Source organism: Dasypus novemcinctus, chromosome 3, assembly GCF_030445035.2.
Source record: "Dasypus novemcinctus isolate mDasNov1 chromosome 3, mDasNov1.1.hap2, whole genome shotgun sequence".
NCBI lineage: Eukaryota > Metazoa > Chordata > Mammalia > Cingulata > Dasypodidae > Dasypus > Dasypus novemcinctus.
Genome location: NC_080675.1, coordinates 176,006,937 through 176,028,013, shown reverse-complemented (window position 1 = coordinate 176,028,013; position 21,077 = coordinate 176,006,937). Strand labels below are relative to the sequence as shown.

Genomic DNA, 21,077 nt, shown 5'->3' with positions numbered 1-21,077 from the left:
GGCCAGTTGAAACGAAGTTAGAGGCAGATAAAGCCACTTTTTCTGCAGGTCATAAATAGATGGGGCCCATTGTGCTCCTGCTCAGGAGAGAATTCAGCTTACCAACTTTCAATATCGCTGCCATCTGAACTTGAACGAAAATCATTTTCATTTTTGAAAGAGCGTTTTTGTTTTTTTTTTTTGGTCACAGAACTTTATTTCTAAATCAATATTAAATACTTGAGTTTAAAGCTCATAAAACAAAAACAAAAGAGCACATAAACATCTATGGTGATCGATGTGCTGCTAGTTCTAGTGACCAAGGAGGAATTCTAACAGATGCCAGACAAATGATTTCCTTGAACTAGAGACGTTAAAGAGCCTTTTTGTTGTTGTCATTGGTGTTTGGGTTTCTTGGAGGAACCTATGGGTGTATTTTCCCATTTAATGGCCCTCTGGTTTTAACTATGAAGCATTCCTTTTCCTAGAGGAAACTACCTAGTAATACATACTTATTACTGAGTATGGTGTATTATCTAGTCTCATTCACTATCATCTCAGAAAACCTCAGTAAATATGAGAATGAACTCCTTAACTAAGTGAGGTACAATGTAAACTGAAGGATTTTTATCTCGTTCACTGCTGTAACCTCAAGGTTGGAATAGTGCCTGATAACGGTGACTCAGTGGTTTATTAAGTGAAAAACACCTTAAACTTCACCTCCACTTATTACTCCTCCATCTCAGTAGTTTATGACCTTGATCAAGCGCCAATAGTTAGTAGTTTGATGACTAATTTAAGCAGGGCTAGCAGGAGAGAGAACTCATAAGCCCTATGACAAAAGCACTCAGGCATCCTAAAATTATCTGGACCAACATAAGTTACCTATACAAACTCTTTCTTACAGCCCCCCTGTGGAAAAAGCAAATTCATTTTAAAGAGAGAAAGCAAGAGATCACCTTGTGTTCTTTTTCTTCTGATTTTAAGCTAATACTGTAGGCTCTGACTAATCATTTTCAAGGCTGAATCACCCAATTTTTTTTCCTTAAAAAAATTCTGGCCCGAAATGCTTTAAAATTCAACTACTTTTAAGTGGCTAATCTGATTTCTTTAAAATTTTTAATTACATAAGTGTGATGGTTAATTTTGTTAACTTGGATAGCTTATGATGTTTGGTTTGGTCCAGTCTGCTTTTTTTTTTTTTTTTTTTTTTTGCCAGTAAAAAGAATTTATTTGGGAAATGGGGGAAAAGCAGAGCTTGCTGAGAAATGGTAGAGAAAGATGGAAATACGCACTGAGATTTGGTGTGGGGTCCTCTAGACAGAGAGAGCCTAGCTGCCTGCTGATTAATGTGAGGATATTTCAAGAAGGGATATGCATCTATAATCAATTGATTGCATCAACAAAGGTGGTTGCCCTCAGCAATGTGGCCAGTCTCCTAATCCAGTCAGTTGGAGGTCTTAAAGTCAGAACCAAGGATTGTAGAATTTAGACTGAACGTCTTTATTAAGTGCCAAGGGGTCAGGTGGGTGCTGCCCCCCAGCATTGGTTCTTGCTGGAATTGCCAGCCAGCCAGCTTCCCCTGAGGAATTTGGAATGAGGACTTCAGCATCACCTTTATCAGAGTTTCCAGCTGCAGCCTGCCCTACAGAGCTCAAGCTTTCCTGTCCCCATGATCGCATTAGCCAATTCTTTCTAATAAATTACTTTACATACATAAATATATGCTGTTGGTTTGGGCTCTCCAGTGAACCCTGACTAAAACAATATGAAAAACAGAAATCTTTCACTGTAGTTGTAAAATATTCAAACATTAAAGTTAAATCCGCACCCCTCACTTTTCCTTCTTGGTAACCAGTTTGTCAACATTCCATACATTTTCCTATTTACAACATCGAAGTATCTCTAGAAATTGTTTTCTTTTCACTTGTGTTTATGGTAGTAATCTGTATGGATTGTTAAGCATATCTGACTCCATGTTTTCCATTTAACAATGTAACAAAGAACTTTGATTCTTTGATACTGCTGCATAGTATTCATTTTTTTAAAAAGATTAATCCCCGCCCCCCCCCCCCCCTTGTCTGCTCTCTCTGTCCATTCGCTGTGTGTTCTTCTGTGTCTGCTTGTATTCTCATCAGGCAGCACCGGGGATCTGTGTCTCTTTTTGTTGTGTCATCTCTGTGTGTGTGTGTGTGGCACCACTCCTGGGTGGGCTGCGGTTTTGCGCAGGGCGGCTCTCCTTGCACGGGGCCACTCCTTGCGTGGGGGGCACCCTTACACGGTGGCATTCCTGCATGGGCTGACACTCCTTGAGTGCAGCTGCATGCGCGTGGGCCAGCTCACCACGCGAGCCAGGAGGCCCTGGGTATTGAACCCTTGGACTTCCTATATGGTAGGCGATGCTCTATCTGTTGAGCCTCATCCACTTCCCCATAGTATTCTTTTGTATGGATGCACCAATAGCTTATTTTGCTAGTCCCCTATTGATGAGCATTTACATTATTTCCAATTTTTCTGCTATTACCAAAAAGAAAGCAGTAATAAACCTTTTTATGCATGCCTTGTTCGGATAGTATTAATACACTGCATGAAATAGGAAACCACACCCGAAAAAGTGGCTTAAATAGGATCAAAAGCTGTATTTTTAATATTTTTGTTGGTGGCTTGATTTTTCTTTCACAAAAGCAGTTGGAAGCTAAGCATCTAGGGCTGGCAAGGTGTATCTTGGTCACCTGGCACCCACCCTCCCTCTCATCCTGTCCCATCATCCCGGCCTGCCGCTTGCATCCTCAAAGTCACCGTGAGTTCCCAGGTGGCTCCTGGAGCTCCAGCCATCAAGGTCACATTCAAGCTGAGGAAGGAGGAAGGAAAGGTGGCCAAATGGAGCACACCTTTCAGTGGAGTCCATTTTTCTTTCTTTTCCGTGGGGAGGGAGGGAGGGGGATGGGACCAGAAGGCCTTGTATTTTCCCCCACATCTCAGCTTTCGCCTTTTATAACATCTCTTCCAACACAGAACCAAGGCCCAAGATGTTGACGCAGACCTGAGAACAAGGCAGGAATGGGGCCAGAGTCCACAGAGCCGGGTTCTAGACCCCTGGGCTCAAAAGTCAGTTTCTCTTAAGCAGCCTTCTTGGACAGTCTACACAGCACTAGCCCTCCTAGGAGGTCCGGGGGATTGAACCCAGGCCCTCGTATATGGGAAGCACGCACCCAACCACTGAGCTACACGCGCTCCCCCAAACTGGGATTGTTATGAATCAAGAAGAGGAAAGTGGAGAGTGAGGAGACAAGTGACTGACCATGTCTGGCTCACCGTCACTCTCAGGAGCCCTGCAGGGTACTTTCTCTCCCGTGGTGGTGGTGGCGCCACCCTCCCCCTCCATCCTTGCGTCTGGATGTACATATGCTGTGACTTTCCTACTGACATAGAGCAGAAACAGCTCAGCAGGAAAAGAGGGCTTTTTCTTTTCTGAAAGCAGAGGGGAAATGTCATAAGCTTTCTCCCTAGGGCGCACTGCCCCACCCAGTGGCTTGGAGCGCTGTCCGGGTGCAGTCATGCTAGAAAACACGCACAGCTGTGGTGGATCATGTGCTCTGTCGGGAGGGGTCACCCTGGCCCTTCACTTTGCCCGTTGCCAGAGGAAGGTGCAAAAGTGCTGGAGTTTGGGCCACAGTGAGCCGCAGCACTTGGCATCCAGCCCCGCTTTGGTTTCTGCAAACACCGGGGTCTTGATTGGAGTAGCCCTGTCCTTTAAAATCTAACATTAAAAGTCATTTTAGTTACTTAGTTGATAGGCAAAAGTGCCCAATTTGTTTGGAAGGGAAAACGAAGCCTGAAACTGTAACTAAAAGTTAAGAATGAAATAATCAGGATTACAGAATGATTGCATAGATGCCTCTATATTCTAAACTAGCAAAAGGATATCAGAAATTGCTGAAACGGGCTGGGTTTAGCCCAGACCTGCTATCAAGGAGGTCATTCTGAACAGGTCTGCCCCTGTCTGTGGTTTCCATCCCTTGTGTATACTTACTATTGGGATGGTAATCTACGCTGAACCTTCATTCAGGGTCTTTTCAGACCTGGGCTCACCCTTGGGTACACTTGCCATTGTGATGGTAACCACTCTACTCTCCCGTTTGGATCCACAAAAACGTCTGCTCCCTGTGGTTTGGGGAAGGCAGATTTGAGACACCCCAACGCCTGTCCTTCTGCTGGCCTTAATAAACCTGCTCTGACCATGGGGTGTGGACTCCAGTTCATCTGCTCTGGGTCCCGTCAACACTACCTAGCGGTAAAGAGTAGAAGTTATTTAGGGTTTCACAGAAATTGCTGGGATTGGGTTAAAAAAAAAAAAAAAAAAAAAAGCAAAACCCAGGGCCACTGACTTTCATCCAAGGAGAAAATCAGCTCAGCCTAGAATCCACAGATGTGTAAACATCTGGATTGATTGCCTTTTCACCACTTACTTTGGTGTTTGGAACCTGATTCAGTTCAACTGTGTGAGAATGTATTTACTAAGGGTCCACTACCGTCCTAGACCCGGGCGGGGCACGGTGGGCAGGTGAAGGCCGCCCTAGCAAGCTCCCTGCTCTCCGGGATCTTGCAGTGTAGCGGAGGAGATAAACAGTACACAGTAAGTACAGGGTGGTGACAGGGGTCAGGGCCCGCAAGCTTTCCCCTATGATGATAATAACCCTAGTTTAAACAGGAGGAAGCCTCTGCAATGACATAATTCGCCCGAGGTCACACAGCAAGGGAAGAGGCAGGGCAGGAAGGGGAGCCCAGTGTGTTGGCTGCACGATGTGCCTTTCTTCCCCCATACACCCTCCAGGTTCATCAGGGAGGCACCTCGGGGAGTTCAAGTGGGAGCCTTGCGGGGGAGCGACTGAAAGGGAAAGAGGCTGGAGCCAGGAGCACTCAGCGGGAGGACGGCAGAGGCTGGCCGGGTCCGAGGCAGTGAGGAGGGCTGGAGAAGAGAGGACAGGAGCTAAAGATCACGTGTCAGGGCCTAAAGGAAAAGCTCTGGCGTTCAGGACTGACCCGAGCTCGGGTGGCTCTGTAGCTGCAGATGGGAAAACCGAATCTCGGGTGGAATTAGTGTTCTAACCTGGGTTCAGCCGGCTGTGTCACTCCACAACAGAAGGGGGAAGCCTCTTCATGAGAATTTCCAGCAATATTTATTGTCAGGCAGGGATGACAGTCAACCTATTGAAGAGCTGGAGTGGCACAGTCACCACCTACTCAGAGCTGAGGCCGTCCGGAAGGGTAGAGCAGGATTCTGGAGGCCCCTGCTGGGGTGGGGTGGGGAGGCAAACACCATTTGCTGCTTTTTAACCCAACACGCGGCGAGTATTGGATCACTGCATACCTCCTGGGTTCTACATGCCCCTAAATTCGCTCCCATGGAGCCACTACGCTGGCTGTCTTTGGATGGCAGTTCTGAATTTCTGGGAGAGAATGTGATTGGCTCGGCCTGCAGCACGTGCCCATTCCTGGTCCATTACTTGTGAACATACATCGATATCAGGAGACTGGTATAATCAAACAAAATTAAAACTTGGGTTTGTTAAATGCCACCCAGAAAAAAAGCTAAAGGGAAAGCAGCACATTGGGAGGAAAATTGCCACGTGGCATACGCAAAAGTATCTTACAAATCAGTAAGAAAAAGATGAAAGGCATGAAGAGGTAATCCCCGAACAGAAAAATACAAATGGCCACTTCACACGTGGTAAAGGTGCATATTCTCATTACATATCAAGGACATACACATTCAAACAGACATAAATTTTTCCCTATCAGTAAAAATAAGGAATATACTAGGTTGGCAAGGCTAAGCAAATAAGCATTCTGGGGTAGAATTTTTCTGGATGAAAATATAGAAAACTGTGCATAATCTTTGATTAGCAATTCTACTTCTAAAAATTGATTCTGAAGAATAGACCATGAAAATAATGGTGATGATTATAATATTGAGCACTTACTATGTGGTGGACACTCTTCTGAGTGCTTTCCATGTATTTCTTCATTTCTCCACTGTAACAATCCTATGCAGCACTCTCCATAACAGTGGGAAATAAGACTCAGCCTACATGTTCAACAATAGTAGACTGTAAAATCTAACTTACAGATTTCAACTGCAGCCCACTCACACAATGGAAGACAATGCAATCAGTAAATAGAATGAGATATCCCAGATACCCATTTGTTGATATTAAAGATATTAATGTCGTTTTATTAAATGATAAAAGGTTGCAAAATAGTATTAAAATTAAATAGATATATATATATCTGTGCATAGGAAAATGGCTGCCAGTATATAATGGTCATGTCTAAATGGTGGATTTAAAATTATTTTAATCTTTTAACCGTTTTTCCTCTTTCTCTATACCAAACCTGTATCAGTTGCATTTTAAAAAGGAGAGACATACATACACATTCTGATGGCCACAAAAGGTTGGGAATGGCCACAAAAGGTTGGTGGATGCCCTCACCTCCACCAAGAGTCTCATTTCACCTGAAATTCACAATAATACCTTAGTTACTTCTAAGCATCTGCAAGACGGCATTTGCCTTGAAAATTTGGGGTTGAGCTCTGAATCCTCCAAGAGGAAAAGAGAGGACTTGCAACAGGGATACGCAGCCGGAGATGAGCCAGTTACACCAGGAGAACTCAGTCTCTGCTTCCAAATAATCACATCCTTGGAGTCCCCCAAACAAGTGGGAAGAGAAATGGAGCAGGCGCACTTGCCCAGCCAGCAGGCCTCGGTCCGACCCTTCTGTCGTGGAAATGGGAGCTGTAGCTCACGGGCACACACGGCCATGCCCTGTGGAGGCTCACGCTTCCAGAGGAGCCACAGGGTCAGGCATTCCCAGGATTTTCTGTCCACTACTGAGTAAAAGTTGCAGGTGGCTGGATCTTGGTTCAATAAAAGGCTGCCAGCCCAACAGAGTGTTTGTAACTAGCAGCACGATTAATATCATGTGGGTATGGCAGGGGTTGAAAGAGAAAGTTTAAGGTCATGTATGTTACTAAAAGGAAAGCTGAAAAACGTAACATGGGACTGTAGAGCATAGGAAAACTGCAAGTGAAATATGACTATGGGTAAAATTGCATATGTAAGACCTGTTTTTCTTTGAAACTGAACAAATGGGGTGGTGGACTTGGCCCAGTGGTTAGGGCGTCCGCCTACCACATGGGAGGTCCATGGTTCAAACCCCGGGCCTCCTTGACCTGTGTGGAGCTTGCCCATGTGCAGTGCTGATGCGCGCAAGGAGTGCCCTGCCACGCAGGGGTGTCCCCCATGTAGGGGAGCCCCATGTGCAAGGAGTGCACCCTGTAAGGAGAGCCGCCCAGCGTGAAAGAAAATGCAGCCTGCCCAGGAATGGTGCCGCATACATGGAGATGCCACTGACAACAACAGAAGCGGACAAAGAAGACGCAGCAAATAGACACAGAGAACAGACAATGGGGCGGGGGGGATAAATAAATAAATCTTTAAAAAAAAAAACTGAACAAATGTATGTTAATACTACAAGATGGCAATATCAGACCAAAAAAACCCACATTATGCTCAGTGAAAGAAACCAGACACAAAGTATCCATATGGAATGATTCCATAATATAAATTTATAAAGATGAAATTAGATTCATAGTTATGTAGGACTGGGGAAGGACTGACTGCTCAGGAGTGTGGAGTTTTCCTTTTTGGAGTAATGAAATGGTTCTACAATTTTTTCTGGTGATGAATGCACATTTTGATTATATTAAAAGCCATTGAGGGAAGCAGACTTGGCCCAATGGATAGGGCGTCCGCCTACCACATGGGAGGTCCAGGGTTCAAACCCCGGGCCTCCTTGACCCGTGCAGAGCTGGCCCATGCGCAGTGCTGATGCACATAAGGAGTGCCCTGCCACGCAGGGGTGTCCCCCACATAGGGGAGCCCCATGCGCGAGGAGTGCGCCCCGTAAGGAGAGCTGCCCAGCGCAAAAGAAAGTGCAGCCTGCCCAGGAATGGCGCCACACAGAGAGCTGACGCAACGAGATGACACGCAACAAAAGAAACACAGATTCCCAGTGCCACTGATAAGGATGGAAGTGGTCACAGAAGAGCACACAGTGAATGGACACAGAGAGCAGACAACTGGGGGGGGAAGGGGAGAGAAATAAAATAAAATAAAAATAAAAATAAAAGCCACTGATTTTACACTTTTGATAGATCATATGGTATGACTACAACTCAGTACTGCTGAATAAAGAATTGTGCAATAGGCAGGAATAGCTATGTGTTTGAGAGGTGAAGCATTTTCTTGCTTGATTACCCATTTTTTTATTACTGAAATAATGAAAATACTCTAATATTGAAGTGGTGAATGCACAACTATTATACCAAATACTACTGATCGTACACTTTGGATGAACTGTATACTTTATTAATATGTATCAATAAAATTGATTTGTTTAAAAAATTAAAATACGAGGACATCTTTCTTGCAGAGACTTAAAAAATTAAATTAATTTTAAAAATTGAACTTGATTTATTTTTAGGAAGTACTGGGGATACAGCTCACTGAACTATACCCACTCCCTAATGAGGGCTGGTGTTTTCATTGGTTTGTGTTATTTGTTTTTAGGAAGTACCAGGGATCAAACCCAGGACCTTGCAGATGGGAAGCAGGTGCTCAACCACCTGAGCTACATTCGCTCCCCTCCTTAGTTCATTAATTCTACAAGCATTCATTGATGACCAGGCATGTTTCTGCTCTTAAGGAGATGAGAGGGTTGCGGGGACAGAATTATGCCAAAGTGACACTTCAGAATGCCAAGGACCATGCAGAAGGCATGTACATAGCACAAGGAAGCAAGGAACAGAATTGCCCGAGCCTACCGGGGGTGGGCTGGGGGAGGCAGGGAGGTTCCGCGTGAGGAAGCAATGAGTTTAGCGGATCTGTATTTACTGATCACTAAATCATGAGTCAGGCACCACGAGAGCTATCAGAGCACGGCTGTGTTAGTCTGGGAGACCTGAATCTTGGTACTCACTTTTTCTCCCCCTCAGGAATCTGGAAAATATACCCAGAATGCATCCAAAGATCACAGCCAGTGGACAAATGGGGTACTGATTTTATTAATTTATGCAAATACCCTTTACCTGCACGCAGGGCTCTCTGGTCAACTACAGGGGAGAAAATTCCAGATTTCCGAGCTCTTGGAACAGGAATGTTCAGGTATGCCCACGGACAGGCCTCCGTCACACACCTGCGTTCAGGTGAACAGAGGGAGCATGGCAGGGGGGTACAAGGTGGGGGAGGGTGGAAGTGATGGGCAAGGTCCTGCCCAGGTGTTCTTAGGTATGGAACAAAATACCAAGAGCAAGAGCACAGGCTGCGTAAGGACAGCGACCTCTATACTCAGCGACCGTGCTCCCTAGGGACCTTCAGCCCAGCGAACATCAAGTGCTCATCCTATGGGGAGGAGTGATCGGGAAAGGAGAGTTAGGCATGAACTTTCCAGGTATATATTCCTCTCTGTTAGAAGAAATCTTGAAAGGAAGATAAGAGGGGGGTGCTTGAATATGTGTAAGGAAGATTACTTGAGATCGAATCAGCCCGTCTGGGAGGCGAGGGACACAATTTTAAGATACATGAGGGCAGAGAATGCTCCTTAGGGACCAGCAGGTGGCACTGTGGACAGAACGTAGCTTGGCTGTTGGTCCATTAAGTGGCATCCCAGAGGTCTTGAAAGTGGGATATCAAAACCCAGAGTGCACGGAAGCAGGGGTCTAGCTCAGTGGTTTGAGCGTCTGCTTCCCATGTATAAGGTCCTGGGTTCAATCCCCATTACCCCCTAAAAAAAGGAAGAAAAAAAGAAACGCACGTACGGTTCTCTTGGAGCTTCCTGAAGTCCAGGTGGTAAGGAGAGGGAAAGGGTGTTTCCCCAATCCTGCCTGCCAGAACCTCTGTCAGTCCCACCTTTCCTGCCAAATCCTCAGTCAGTTCTCTGCTTGGCTCTTCCTCATTCATTCCATAAATATCTATCAAGGGCCCACTAAGTACTGGCACTGAGCGAGGCACTGAGGAGACAAAACAAACCCTCTCCTGGTCAAGCCATTTTCTGCAGGGTCCCAGTACCTTGTGTCTGCTCGCCACTCCTTCTCCCCACTCTTCAGCCTACACATTTCCAGCTTTCTTCTCTCATTCAATTTCCATTTTAATGAAAACCCCTTTGCATAGTACCTTTGGCTCCCATTTTATATGAGTTTTGAAAGGGGGTTAGAAGAGGTAATGGATGAAGCTTTCCACAGGAAAAAAACACAAAACCCTTTCTCCACAAAGAGGGGCAGGCCCAAAGAGCCCTCCTTCAGTAGCCAGGTTAGACTGAAATATGCTGCACTAGCAACCTAAGTCTCAGGGGCTTCAAACAACAAGTTTACTTTTGGCTCACAGTACATCCAAAGCAGGGCAGGCGAGGGTCGGCTCCACAGGGTCATTCAGGGGCCTAGGCCGGCGGAGGCTACCCCAGCTGGAACACAAGGAGGGTAAGGGAGAAGCACAGGATTACCGACTGGCTTTTCCTTGCCTCCGCCTGGGAGGAGCTGCGCGCTTGGACTGACATTTGATTCACGACTGCCTAATAGCAGCTGGATAGTTCGTGAGCAGTACCAGCTCGGCTGTGCTTCTCACTATACCGATGGAGATGGTAATTACTTGTTTGTAAGTATGACCTGCTCCCTGAACTCTCCTCCTCCAGGGTAGAGATCTTGGGGCCTGGTGCACAGTAGGGGCCCAGTGTCTGGAATGAGTGAACCAGGGCAGAAAGGAAAGGAAAGCGGAAGACGTCCGAGGAGAAGCAGTTCTGGAGGAGCCGTCCTACTGAAAAGTGAAACAGGGAGGGCCAAGGAAACAATCCCGATTTTAATTTTAAAAGCAAAACCACACTCACTCCATGGAGTGGGACAGCCTATGTGTAACCTACAAGGCTTCCAGCAATAAAACCGACACCATTACGGAAGGAAAGAAAAAAAGAACCCCAGAAGCACGACATGGCTTTGGAAAAATCCCCTGACCCTAAAGCAGTTTCATGAGTAAACTAGGCATAGAGGGAAGGGTTTGACTTTTCAAAGTAAGTTTTTGAGCTAAGGACTAAGGTGCTAATCCTGGGTTACCATGGAAAGGGTTTGCCGTATCCAACTTTTTCCTTTGCAGAAAAATAAAATGTATTAAACCTGCAGAATTGCTGCTTGTTTAGGAAGACGTCAGTTTTCTAAGGCTCTCTTTGCAAAATGCACGGGTTCATCTAGATTCTAGAAGATCTCGAAGGGCACTTTCAGCTCTAAGTAGGGTGACTAGAGGTCCAGGTTTGTTCCTGTTGTCCCTGGTTAATTTATTAATAGCATCTCTTGCCCTTCACTCTCAAAACTGTTACAGGATGCATGATGAATGCAGAGTCATCCTAGTTACAAGTAACATTTACAGTAACTGGCTGAAAAAAAGTGACCTGGGTCCTGGGAAGGAATAGCAAAACAAACATTTCCACTGACTGAGCACACCCAGCCTGTGCTGGGCTGGCCACCTAGACAGGCACGCTGCTGGAGGGAGCCCAGGTGTTTCAACCACTTTCTGAGTGACAGGGTGTGGGTGAAACAAAGAAGAGTCTGGAAGTGGGGGTGGACTCCTCAACCAGCCACCGCTGTCTTCCTGACCCTAGGTAGTCCCCCAGAGGCATTCCAGCATCAGCTTCTTTATCCTTAAAATGGGAATATCAAGCTTATCTCCAAAGGCTGTTTCTTATTTAACAGTGGACACTTATTCCACCACGTGGATGAAAAATCAGAGGTCACGCAAGGGCAAATTATGCCATCAAGGCTAATAGTTAAAACAGCTACAATTCACGAGGCAAGAACGCCAGCGGCCAGTGCCCAGTATTTAGAGATGAGAAAATGGATACCCGGAGAGATAAGTTGCACGAGGTCACCAACTCATAAATGGCCGGGGAAATACTGACCCCAGGGAAGGCTGCGTCAAAACCCGTGCTCCAACTAACTACGGTATTACTGTTTAGTTCAAGGGAGCAAGTGGAAACCATCTAGTTCCACTTTTCGGACCCCAAGGCCATTGCTTTCCTTTTTAAAACGGTTCCCACTACCCGCCCCCCCCCCCAGTCCCTCCTAAACCCACGGTGGATTGGGTCACACACAACAAAGGGCAGGGGCAAAGCCAGCTCACTGGATCCCGGCTCACCGCCGGGCGCTGGTCCCGAGCGCCCCCCGCGCTCCTCGCCAGGAAACAGGTCGCCGTTCCGAGTGGCTCGCTTGGGGGGAGGAAGGCTCGAGCCCCCGGGGCTGGCTAAGCGCTGACGTCAGCCTAGCGGCGCCCCGATCGGCCCCGGCTGTGCGCAGAGCCCCTGGCCCGGGCCAGGCCTCCCTCCTCTCGGCGCCCCCAAAGGCCCTGGGCCGGGGCCCGCCGGGGAAAGCCGGGTCCCCCGCCGGCGCCGGCCGGGTGGCAGCCCGCGGCGCCCGCGCGGGGCGGCGGCGCCCTCCCGCAGCCCCCCGGCTTCCCGGGGGAGGAGCAGCGCATCGCGCAAGCATCCGGGAGCGGCGGCGCAGGGGCGGGCGGCCGGGCGAGAGGAGGAAGCGGGGTTTAAACGAAAGGCGGTGACGCCACACAAAAGATTTCTATAGGCTGCGGGGCGGCGCGGGGCGGCGCGGGGCGGCGGGCCCGGGGGCGAGGGGGGGCGGCGCGGGCGGGCTCCCGCGGGCGCGTGGGGAGGAAGCGGGGCTCTCCGGCGTGCGGCTCGGCCCCCGCCCTTCCTTTCAGTTGCTCCGCGCTCGCTCGGAAGTTGGTGGCGGCCGCGGATGGCCGGAGCGGGCGGCCGCGGCGCGGCGGGGCCCGTCTGAGTCGGTGGGGCCGCGGGGGGACGCGCGCGGGGGCGGCCGATGCGCCGGGCCCGGGGCCGCGGGGGAGCTCCGCTGCGGCCGGCCCGAGAGCAGGAGGCGCCGGGCATGGACTCGCGCCCGCAGCCGGCGGCGGGCGGCGGGGCGCGCGGGCCGGGAGGGCGTGCCGCCGGGGCCGCGGGCCGCGCGCTCTGAGCCGGCGGGCCGGGGGGCCGCCCGGGCGTGGCGATCGGGCGGCCGCGGCGCGCCCCCGGGGCGGGCTCCCCGCCGCCGCTCCGCGCCGCCGCGCCAGCCCCACCCTCGGCCCCGCGGCCGCTGCCGCCGCTGCCCGAGCGCGGGCGGCGGGGGATGCGCCCGGGGCGGCCGCCGGCGCGGGCCACGGCCGCCCGGGCTCCGGGCGCCTGAAGCCCACGTGCGCCGCCGCGCCCCAGGTGCCATCGAGCGCGCAGCTGACAGCGGAGCGCGCCCGGGCCGCCCCCGCGCGCCGCCCCGAGGAAGGGATTGTGATTTCAAAGAAAGGAAGGAAGGAAGGAAGGACAACTCCCAGCTTCCCCGTCCCGCCCTCTCCGCCCCGGCGGCCGGGCCATGCCCAGGAAGGAGGCGGCGGCGGCGGCGGCGGCGCAGCAGAGGGGACTTTCCTGGCAGCCCGGCGGCCGGCAGCGCGGACTGTGAGTTTGCTCCGTCCCGGTTCATGGTTCCTGCGAGCCCTCCAGGAGGCCCCACGCCGCAGCCTCTCCCCGCCACCCGAAGAGCCGCCTGCGTTTCGTGGCCCGCCGCCCGCGCCGCCCGGGCTCCGGCCGCCGCAGCCCCGTGCCCTCTGCCCGCGGCGGTGGATGGCATGATGGTGCGGGGAAAGCACCGCGGCCTGGGCCAGCTCAGTCGCGACGGCCGCGGGGGCGGCGGCAGTGGCAGTGGACTCCGCAGCGGCATGCCAGTGCCCCCCGGGCGCGATGGCTAGCGGCAGCGCTGGGAAGCCCACCGGCGAGGCGGCTTCTCCGGCTCTGGCCAGCGCCGTCGGCGGGGCCAGCTCGCAGCCCCGGAAAAGGCTGGTGGCGGTGTGCGACCACTGCAAGGGCAAGATGCAGCTGGTGGCCGACCTGCTGCTGCTGTCGAGCGAGGCGCGGCCCGTGCTCTTCGAGGGCCCTGCCGCCTCCTGTGCCGGCGCCGAGTCCTTCGAGCAGTGCCGGGACACCATCATCGCGCGCACCAAGGGACTCTCCATCCTCACCCACGACGTGCAGAGCCAGCTCAACATGGGCCGATTCGGGGAAGCGGGGGACAGCCTGGTGGAGCTGGGCGACCTGGTGGTGTCGCTGACCGAGTACTCCGCCCACGCGGCCTACCTGGCGGCCGTGGCCACGCCGGGCGCGCAGCCGGCCCAGCCGGGCCTGGTGGACCGCTATCGCGTGACTCGCTGCCGCCACGAGGTGGAACAGGGCTGCGCGCTGCTGCGGGCCACCCCGCTGGCCGACCTGACGCCGCAGCTGCTCCTGGAGGTGTCGCAGGGCCTGTCGCGCAACCTCAAGTTCCTGACCGACGCGTGCGCCCTGGCCAGCGACAAGTCGCGGGACCGCTTTTCGCGCGAGCAGTTCAAGCTGGGCGTCAAGTGCATGAGCACGAGCGCGTCGGCGCTGCTGGCCTGCGTGCGCGAGGTCAAGGCCGTGCCCAGCGAGCTGGCGCGCAGCCGCTGCGCGCTCTTCAGCGGGCCCCTGGTGCAGGCCGTGAGCGCGCTGGTGGGCTTCGCCACCGAGCCGCAGTTCCTGGGGCGCGCGGCAGCCGTCAGCGCCGAGGGCAAGGCGGTGCAGACCGCCATCCTGGGCGGGGCCATGAGCGTGGTGTCGGCCTGCGTGCTCCTGACCCAGTGCCTCAGGGATCTGGCGCAGCACCCCGACGGGGGCGCCAAGATGTCGGACCACAGGGAGAGGCTGAGGAACTCGGCCTGCGCCGTGTCTGAAGGCTGCACCCTGCTATCTCAGGCTTTAAGGGAGAGGTCTTCGCCCAGGACTTTACCGCCAGTGAATTCCAATTCTGTGAATTAGCACCCCCTTCCCCATCCCCCTTCGCCCACCCCCAGACTAAAGGAAGATACTTATTCTCTGCCCTTCTCCATTTATACCAAAGAAATCATAGGTGAAGCCCCCTTCCCCCGTGCTCAATGCTCGAGAAGAGTCGGCCAAGAGGCAGGACCCTGGGAGGGCCCGGGTGCCCACCTGCCGGCTCCCAGGAGGGCGGGCAGATGGGAGAGGTGTGGCTGCGCTGGCCCCCCCATCTCATGTCCCGCCCCACCTCGGTCCGTCTTCCGGAATCTCTCAGCCAAAACGTAGTCATTGGGCAGGAAGGAGGTCATGGGTTCATTTCTTTTTCTGACTTTTTTTTTTTTCCTTAATTGAAAAGGTTACCTCAATTTTCACTCCTTAGACATGGATGTAGCTACCTTTTTTGTATGTCTTTATTTTTTTAAGCAGTCGTTTGGGGTTAGGGGTATACTTGGTGTGGAAAGAGTATGACTTTGCCATGTGATTCGCAAATGGGGGGAAAGCTACTGTGAGTGTGTGGTTTATTTTTAATTTACGCTATAAAGAGTGTTTTTTTTCCCCAGTGTCAAGTTTTTACCTTGCATGTACTGGAGTATTTATTTCATCTATTAAAATGTTATGTTTCTCAGATGGCTTTTTGCAATTATTGTTGATTTTCCGTGATTGTCATTTTGCATGCTGCATGGCATCTGTGGAAGGGGACTTTTCCGCGCCTTGAGTAGCAGTGAAGTGGTCCCCCCCCCCTCCATTTTCAACCCTTTCTACTTTGACTGCGAGATTTTCCTCAGGGTAGCCCTGGGAAGAGAGGGCTGTGTAGCATTCCCCTTGTAAAGGCAGGTGACACAACCGCGGCTGGATTGTGCCAGGTGCTGGCGACCAGGCTGGTAGGGGTTCTGCCTGGCGCCTGTTTTTCTGTGTGGAGTGTAATTTAGCGCCCTTTGTCTCCCTTGTCTTCCTGTCAGTGAACAGTGGTTTAGGCTGATGAAATCTGATTTGCATTCTGCCCGTCTCTTTCAGATTAAGGCTCTTTCTAATCCTTAGTGGCATGCCAGCCTCCCCAGGTTAGAGGGGCTGTGTGTGGAAATGTAGATGCGTACTGTACATCCTGTGATAGACTTGGTGTCTTTGACGTAGACGGAAGGGTCTGTTCAGACAAGGTGCAATTACTCTTGGTTTTAAAAAAAAGTCTAGGGGGTTCTAGGCTGTTTAAAAGAGGGAGAGGTATTCTGGAAAGTGTTAGAACTTTCTAGCACAATTGCAGGCAGCAGGATTATTTTTTGTGACCTGGTTGATTATATGCCGAAAGAATGCTTTAACTGAAATTTGGAGTTATCATAAGGTAGTTTGGTCTTTGTGCAGAAATTAAGACATTTCAGGGGCATGTATAGTTCTGCTGAAACTAGTTGAGCTTTGAACACTTTCCCACTGAATGCATAACACAATATTTATTCAGTTTACATTTTTCTTGGGATTTGTTGTGCTTAAACCTTTGCAGTTCCTGCAGATCTGAAATGAAAGAGAATTATTGCTGTAATATGTTAGAGAAGTCTCTTAAATGAATAGCTATATTTATTACAAGCACATCACATTCAATATGTAAAACCTCTTTAAACCTGTGATGGGTAAGGTTAGGCCTCTATTTGAATTTGAAATTTGAAGGAATCTAATACACTTAGAAAAAGGACAAGATGAGCAGTTGTTTTTCTCTCAGGTCCTGATAGATGGAGAATTTTTTAAGTCTTTAAAAGATAAAAATGACCTTAAGAATGCTGCTCTCTTCCTGTCCCCCTTTCAAGACTGAATCAGGTTCAGGAACTGGTGCCTGGGGGTGAGGGAGGCTGGAAAACTAACCCAATGAACCAGTGACAGCCCTGCATCCATGTAGGGATTTTTACATATTTTTATTTATTTGATCTACATAGGTACTGATGGCATTTACGATTATATGCATCATTAACTGATGCAAATCTCAAATAGTAAAATGAAAAGAACAAAGTAGAATGAAATTCATGCCAGAAATCTGTAAATTTGGTGTTTGGTTGAAGAAAAAAGAATTGCCATTTTTCCTTGGACTCAATTCCTTACAGGATCTTTACAGGATATTTCAAGCTGAAAAAATGCACTTTCTTTGTCTGCTTGGATTAAGTTGACTAGTTACTTAAATATTTGCAAAGATGAGTTTAAAATTCTTTTTCTCTTAGCCAAATGATAGTTTTCTCAGTGTTTCTACATATGAAAGGTTTTGACTTGTCATTGTCCGAAATCTATTCCTGAAGCTGTTAAACTTTGAGAAATAGGATGTTTTAACTTTTTTTTTCCAGTCTCTAAGATAAAGCTTAGGAAGTCTCTTCCAGTAGTTGGCTTGAAATGAATGCTGCTTGCATTTTTTCCAGCAGGTTCCAGAAAATGAGAGTAAGGAACTCACATTATTTTGTTGTCTGTGTTTGCTTGGCTAGGCAAGGGATTTGGGCACAGGTCCTTGACATTTCTTCAAATGAACCAGGTTGTTAAACTTGTTTCTTAAATGGCCCCTGAATTTTACAAGGGAGCATCTCAGACCTATTTTGTTGGATTTAATAAGGTCAGCAGAGACCCTGGTTCCAGGAATAAAATCAGGGTGGCCTGGTTTTTTTTTTTTTTTAATTAAGCTAGAGTTGATTTAAGACACAATGCTTGGGCTCATCTAACTTTGGAGGGTAAGTTTTATTACACAGGCTTTAATGCACCGTTGAGAAACTTCTTCCTTCAAATGATTAAGAGAGGAGGAAATCAGCATGGCTAAGTTCTTGGAACAAAAGCCACTGTTTATGACAGTCAACCTAAGTATAATAACGGACAAAACAAGCTTGCATTCATCTTTCCTTGGTTGTTTTAAGTTTGGCTGTTCTCTTTATTCATTCTGGATTGATGTTAGAAATTTTGGAAATGAAAAAATAAATTGTGTGTTTAGATGTATATATAGATGTTTATATATATTATATATATATTCCCCTCTCTACCCGGATCGTCATCTCCACCCCATTTCTTTGTCTAATTTAGGGTTTTGTTTTTCAAAATTTGTCTAAAGAGCTTTATAATTTTGGAAGCATCAGTTACATTTGACTAGTTATTTCACAGGCAATTTTTTTTTTTCAAGTATTCGGCAGTTTGAAACAGCTAATTTTAACAGAAACACCTGTTTTTCAGGATGAGTGTGACTGGTAGCTTGCAGATCAGGCAGAGGATTTGAAAAATGACTGACAAAGTCCCTTCTCAGCCGGGGCTCAGAGGATGTGAAAAGACTTAAAAGAAAGAAAAGCACATGGCCTCGGTGGCTCTTTCACCCTGGCTGCCCTCTGAGCGCTGGTGTCCAGCCCAGGAAGAGCCCTTAAGGGCACCATGCCTGGGTTTCCAGTGTTCAAACAGATTTGTGTTCCCTCCAGGCAAATGCTTATCTTGATTTTTAAAAGTTATATATTTTGTGTGTGTGAATTTTTCTTTTTTAACCTAAGTAGGAGTTTTCATTAAGGTAGTTTGGATAGCTGCGTTGTCTGCATTCATTGCAGTGGCAGAAGGATTTAAGTGTCTTGATAGTATAAGGATAGATATGATAGTGGTGTCTATAATTGGGGTTCCTTTAGTGTAACTTAATCCTCTTAAGCCCAGAGGCTATCTTTTCTGGTATGTATGGTTACCAGGTTTTGAATGAGTCCGTGTATAAGATGCCTGCAGCAAGTTGTCTAAGCAAGGAGTAAAATTGTCCCTGGTAATGAAAGTTACAAGGGTCCTGATTCAGCCAGTGTTTCTTGGGGGCCAGGGGGGGGCCAGGCTCTGTGCTAGGCCCCGGGTTGCTTTAGACTCGGTGCTGCTCCAGGCATGCTCCCCTGGCCGGCAGCAGCAGCTGGAAGCTTGTAGAAAGCAGATTCCTGTTGCCTACCCAGACCTATTCAGTCCCAAACTCAGGGTGGCGCGGTCGGTGTTTTATTCCGGGCCTCTCAGGAGGTTCTGCTGCGTGCCTGATCTGGAGAAACCAAGTCCCCTGGCTTTTTATTCCGCCGTGGCTCTAGGAGTCCAGGGCGCGCACGCAGGCTACAGTGTTTCTGCAAGTTGCTTCTTTGCTCAGACTTATTTTTTTCCTCTATATTGTACTTTCTTTAAACAGAGAAGAGAGTTTAATCATTTCTGCCTGTTTGGACTGAGAATCCAGGTTTTGCTTTCCGCTTGTGTATTTACAAGCACAGAGTTTTCTCCCACCACTCAACACCTTTTTTTAAAATTTTTTGTTTCTCTCCCCTTCCTCCCCCACACCACGTTGTCTTCTCTCTCTGTTCATTCGTTGTGCGTTCTTCTATGTCCGCTTGCATTCTTGTCAGCGGCACCGGGAATCTGTGTCTTTTTGTTGCATCATCTTGCTGTATCAGCTGTCCATGTGTGCAGCACCACTCCTGGGCAGGCTGCGCTTTTTTGTGCTGGGCGGCTCTCCTTGCAAGGCGTACTCCTTGCACGTGAGGCTCGCCTATACAGGGGACACACCTGCGTGGCACGGCACACCTTGTGCACATCAGTACTGTGCATGGGCCAGCTCACCACATGGGTCTGGAGGCCTGAGTTTGAGCCCTGGACCTCTCATGTAGTAGGCAGGCCTGGGTTTGAGCCCTGGACCTCCCATGTAGTAGGCGGACGCCCTATCCATTGAGCTAAGTCTGCTTCCCTCCCACCACCTTTTGAGAAGACGTGAAGTCATATGATTGGAACCTGGCAAATTAACGTGTGTTTTTGCATGCCGTAGGCTTTTGTCCTGGAAAACTGGAAATAGCAGACAACCTGGTTGGAAGTCAACCCTTTTTAGCTCTGTGCTGCCCAAGAAAGCACTTTGTTATTTAGTTTGTGAAGCGCTATATTCAGCAGCAATTGAAGCAAACAGACAGTCCAAAACTTGCTTGAGGAATCACCAGAGGCTGCAGTGCGGTATGATGATCTCAGGAAATCTCTTTAAGGTTAGCCATGCACCAAGAATTAGGGTGCTCTTTTTATAGCCTCACCCCTCAGAGGGGTTCCAGGAGGGGGCACTGGCATCGCCCCAGAATTTATGAGATGTGCAGACTCTTAATCCATACCTACCCAATCAGAATCTGCCCTCTGGACACGCGTTCCTTGTGAATTCTGAGCATGTTGGCAATTGAGAAGCACTGTTTGAGGAGATAAGCATGGTGGTCGTGACCCATTCGTGACTTTTTTTTTTTTTACTTTACTCTTTACTGTGGGAATTTAGTCATTTATTGTGCTTATTTACATCTTCAGTTCGTAAAGCACTTTCATGTATATTAGATTATTGGGTGCTTAGAGCAGTCTTATGGGGTAGGCATTGTGTATGTCATCTGACCATTTATGTGAGTTTTCCTTGTAAAAATTACATAGTTATGATCCCTGTGCCAGTGAGCTCTGTAGGGCCAGTTCTGTCTTTCATAAAGTCTTCAAAAGTATTACCCAAAGCACTTTTTAAGACTCCCCCTAATTTGTCTTTCCCCTTCCAGTAACATGACCTGGCAGTGTGTTGTAATGCCCTAGCAAAGAACCTAGCCCGTTCTCAGCCTCCTAGGAGCCGCTGTGCGTGGCAGCCCTGCTAGCCAGGTCCTCAGACACTGGATGGACAGACTTTGAAACCACGGATGTCAAACGTGTCAGCCCTCTGAATGCGAGTTTCCATTTGTTAGCTTACTTTAGAAATGAGTGTACTTATACTGATTTTAGACTTTATTATTTGTAGTGTGATTTACCAATCTGTCTAGACTTAAGAAATATAAACATTAAATCAATTTTTCCGGCTCTCCTTTGCTTGAGTAAATGGATGCATTGTTCTGAGTATGCGTTAATAACATACGTGTATTCAGGGATATAGGGGGGGACTTTAAAATCCTTTGTTTCAGGAAGGGAAATATCCGTGCTCTATATCCAAGGGTAGAGAGCATGTTGCCCTGAAAGACATGGCCAGAATCCTAGCGCGTGGCCTCAGGACTCACAGTCTCCGATTTGCCTGTGTTCTAATTTGCCTCAACTTGAGATGGTACGCAAGATACTGACCCAAGTGAAAAGCCACTAATTAGTTACTTTGGTTATATTTTCTGTCCGCTTTTTAGGAGGAGACCTAGATGGATTTTGAACTTCCCGAATTTGGAGATGTATTGTGGGAA

General features: G+C 49.0%; 1 protein-coding gene and 1 long non-coding RNA gene across 2 annotated transcripts; one reads left to right on the top strand and one right to left on the bottom strand.

The window, feature by feature from the left end:
• Positions 1-2,602: 2,602 nt before the first annotated feature.
• On the bottom strand, positions 2,603-12,526 carry LOC131278066 (uncharacterized). The gene is made up of 3 exons (XR_009185242.2): positions 12,219-12,526; positions 5,090-10,500; positions 2,603-2,830 (listed from the first exon to the last, which is right to left on the bottom strand). It is a non-coding gene; the product is annotated as an uncharacterized lncRNA (long non-coding RNA).
• A 795-nt stretch (positions 12,527-13,321) lies between these two features.
• Positions 13,322-15,537, top strand: TLNRD1 (talin rod domain containing 1). The gene has a single exon (XM_004480680.2). The coding sequence runs from the start codon at positions 13,822-13,824 to the stop codon at positions 14,908-14,910; it is 1,089 nt and encodes a 362-aa protein (XP_004480737.2). The 5' UTR covers positions 13,322-13,821; the 3' UTR covers positions 14,911-15,537.
• The last annotated feature ends 5,540 nt before the right edge of the window (positions 15,538-21,077 follow it).

Coding starts and splice junctions, on each gene's coding strand:
- TLNRD1 (XM_004480680.2), top strand. CDS start 13,822: ATGGCTAGCGGCAGCGCTGGGAAGCCCACCGGCGAGGCGGCTTCTCCG.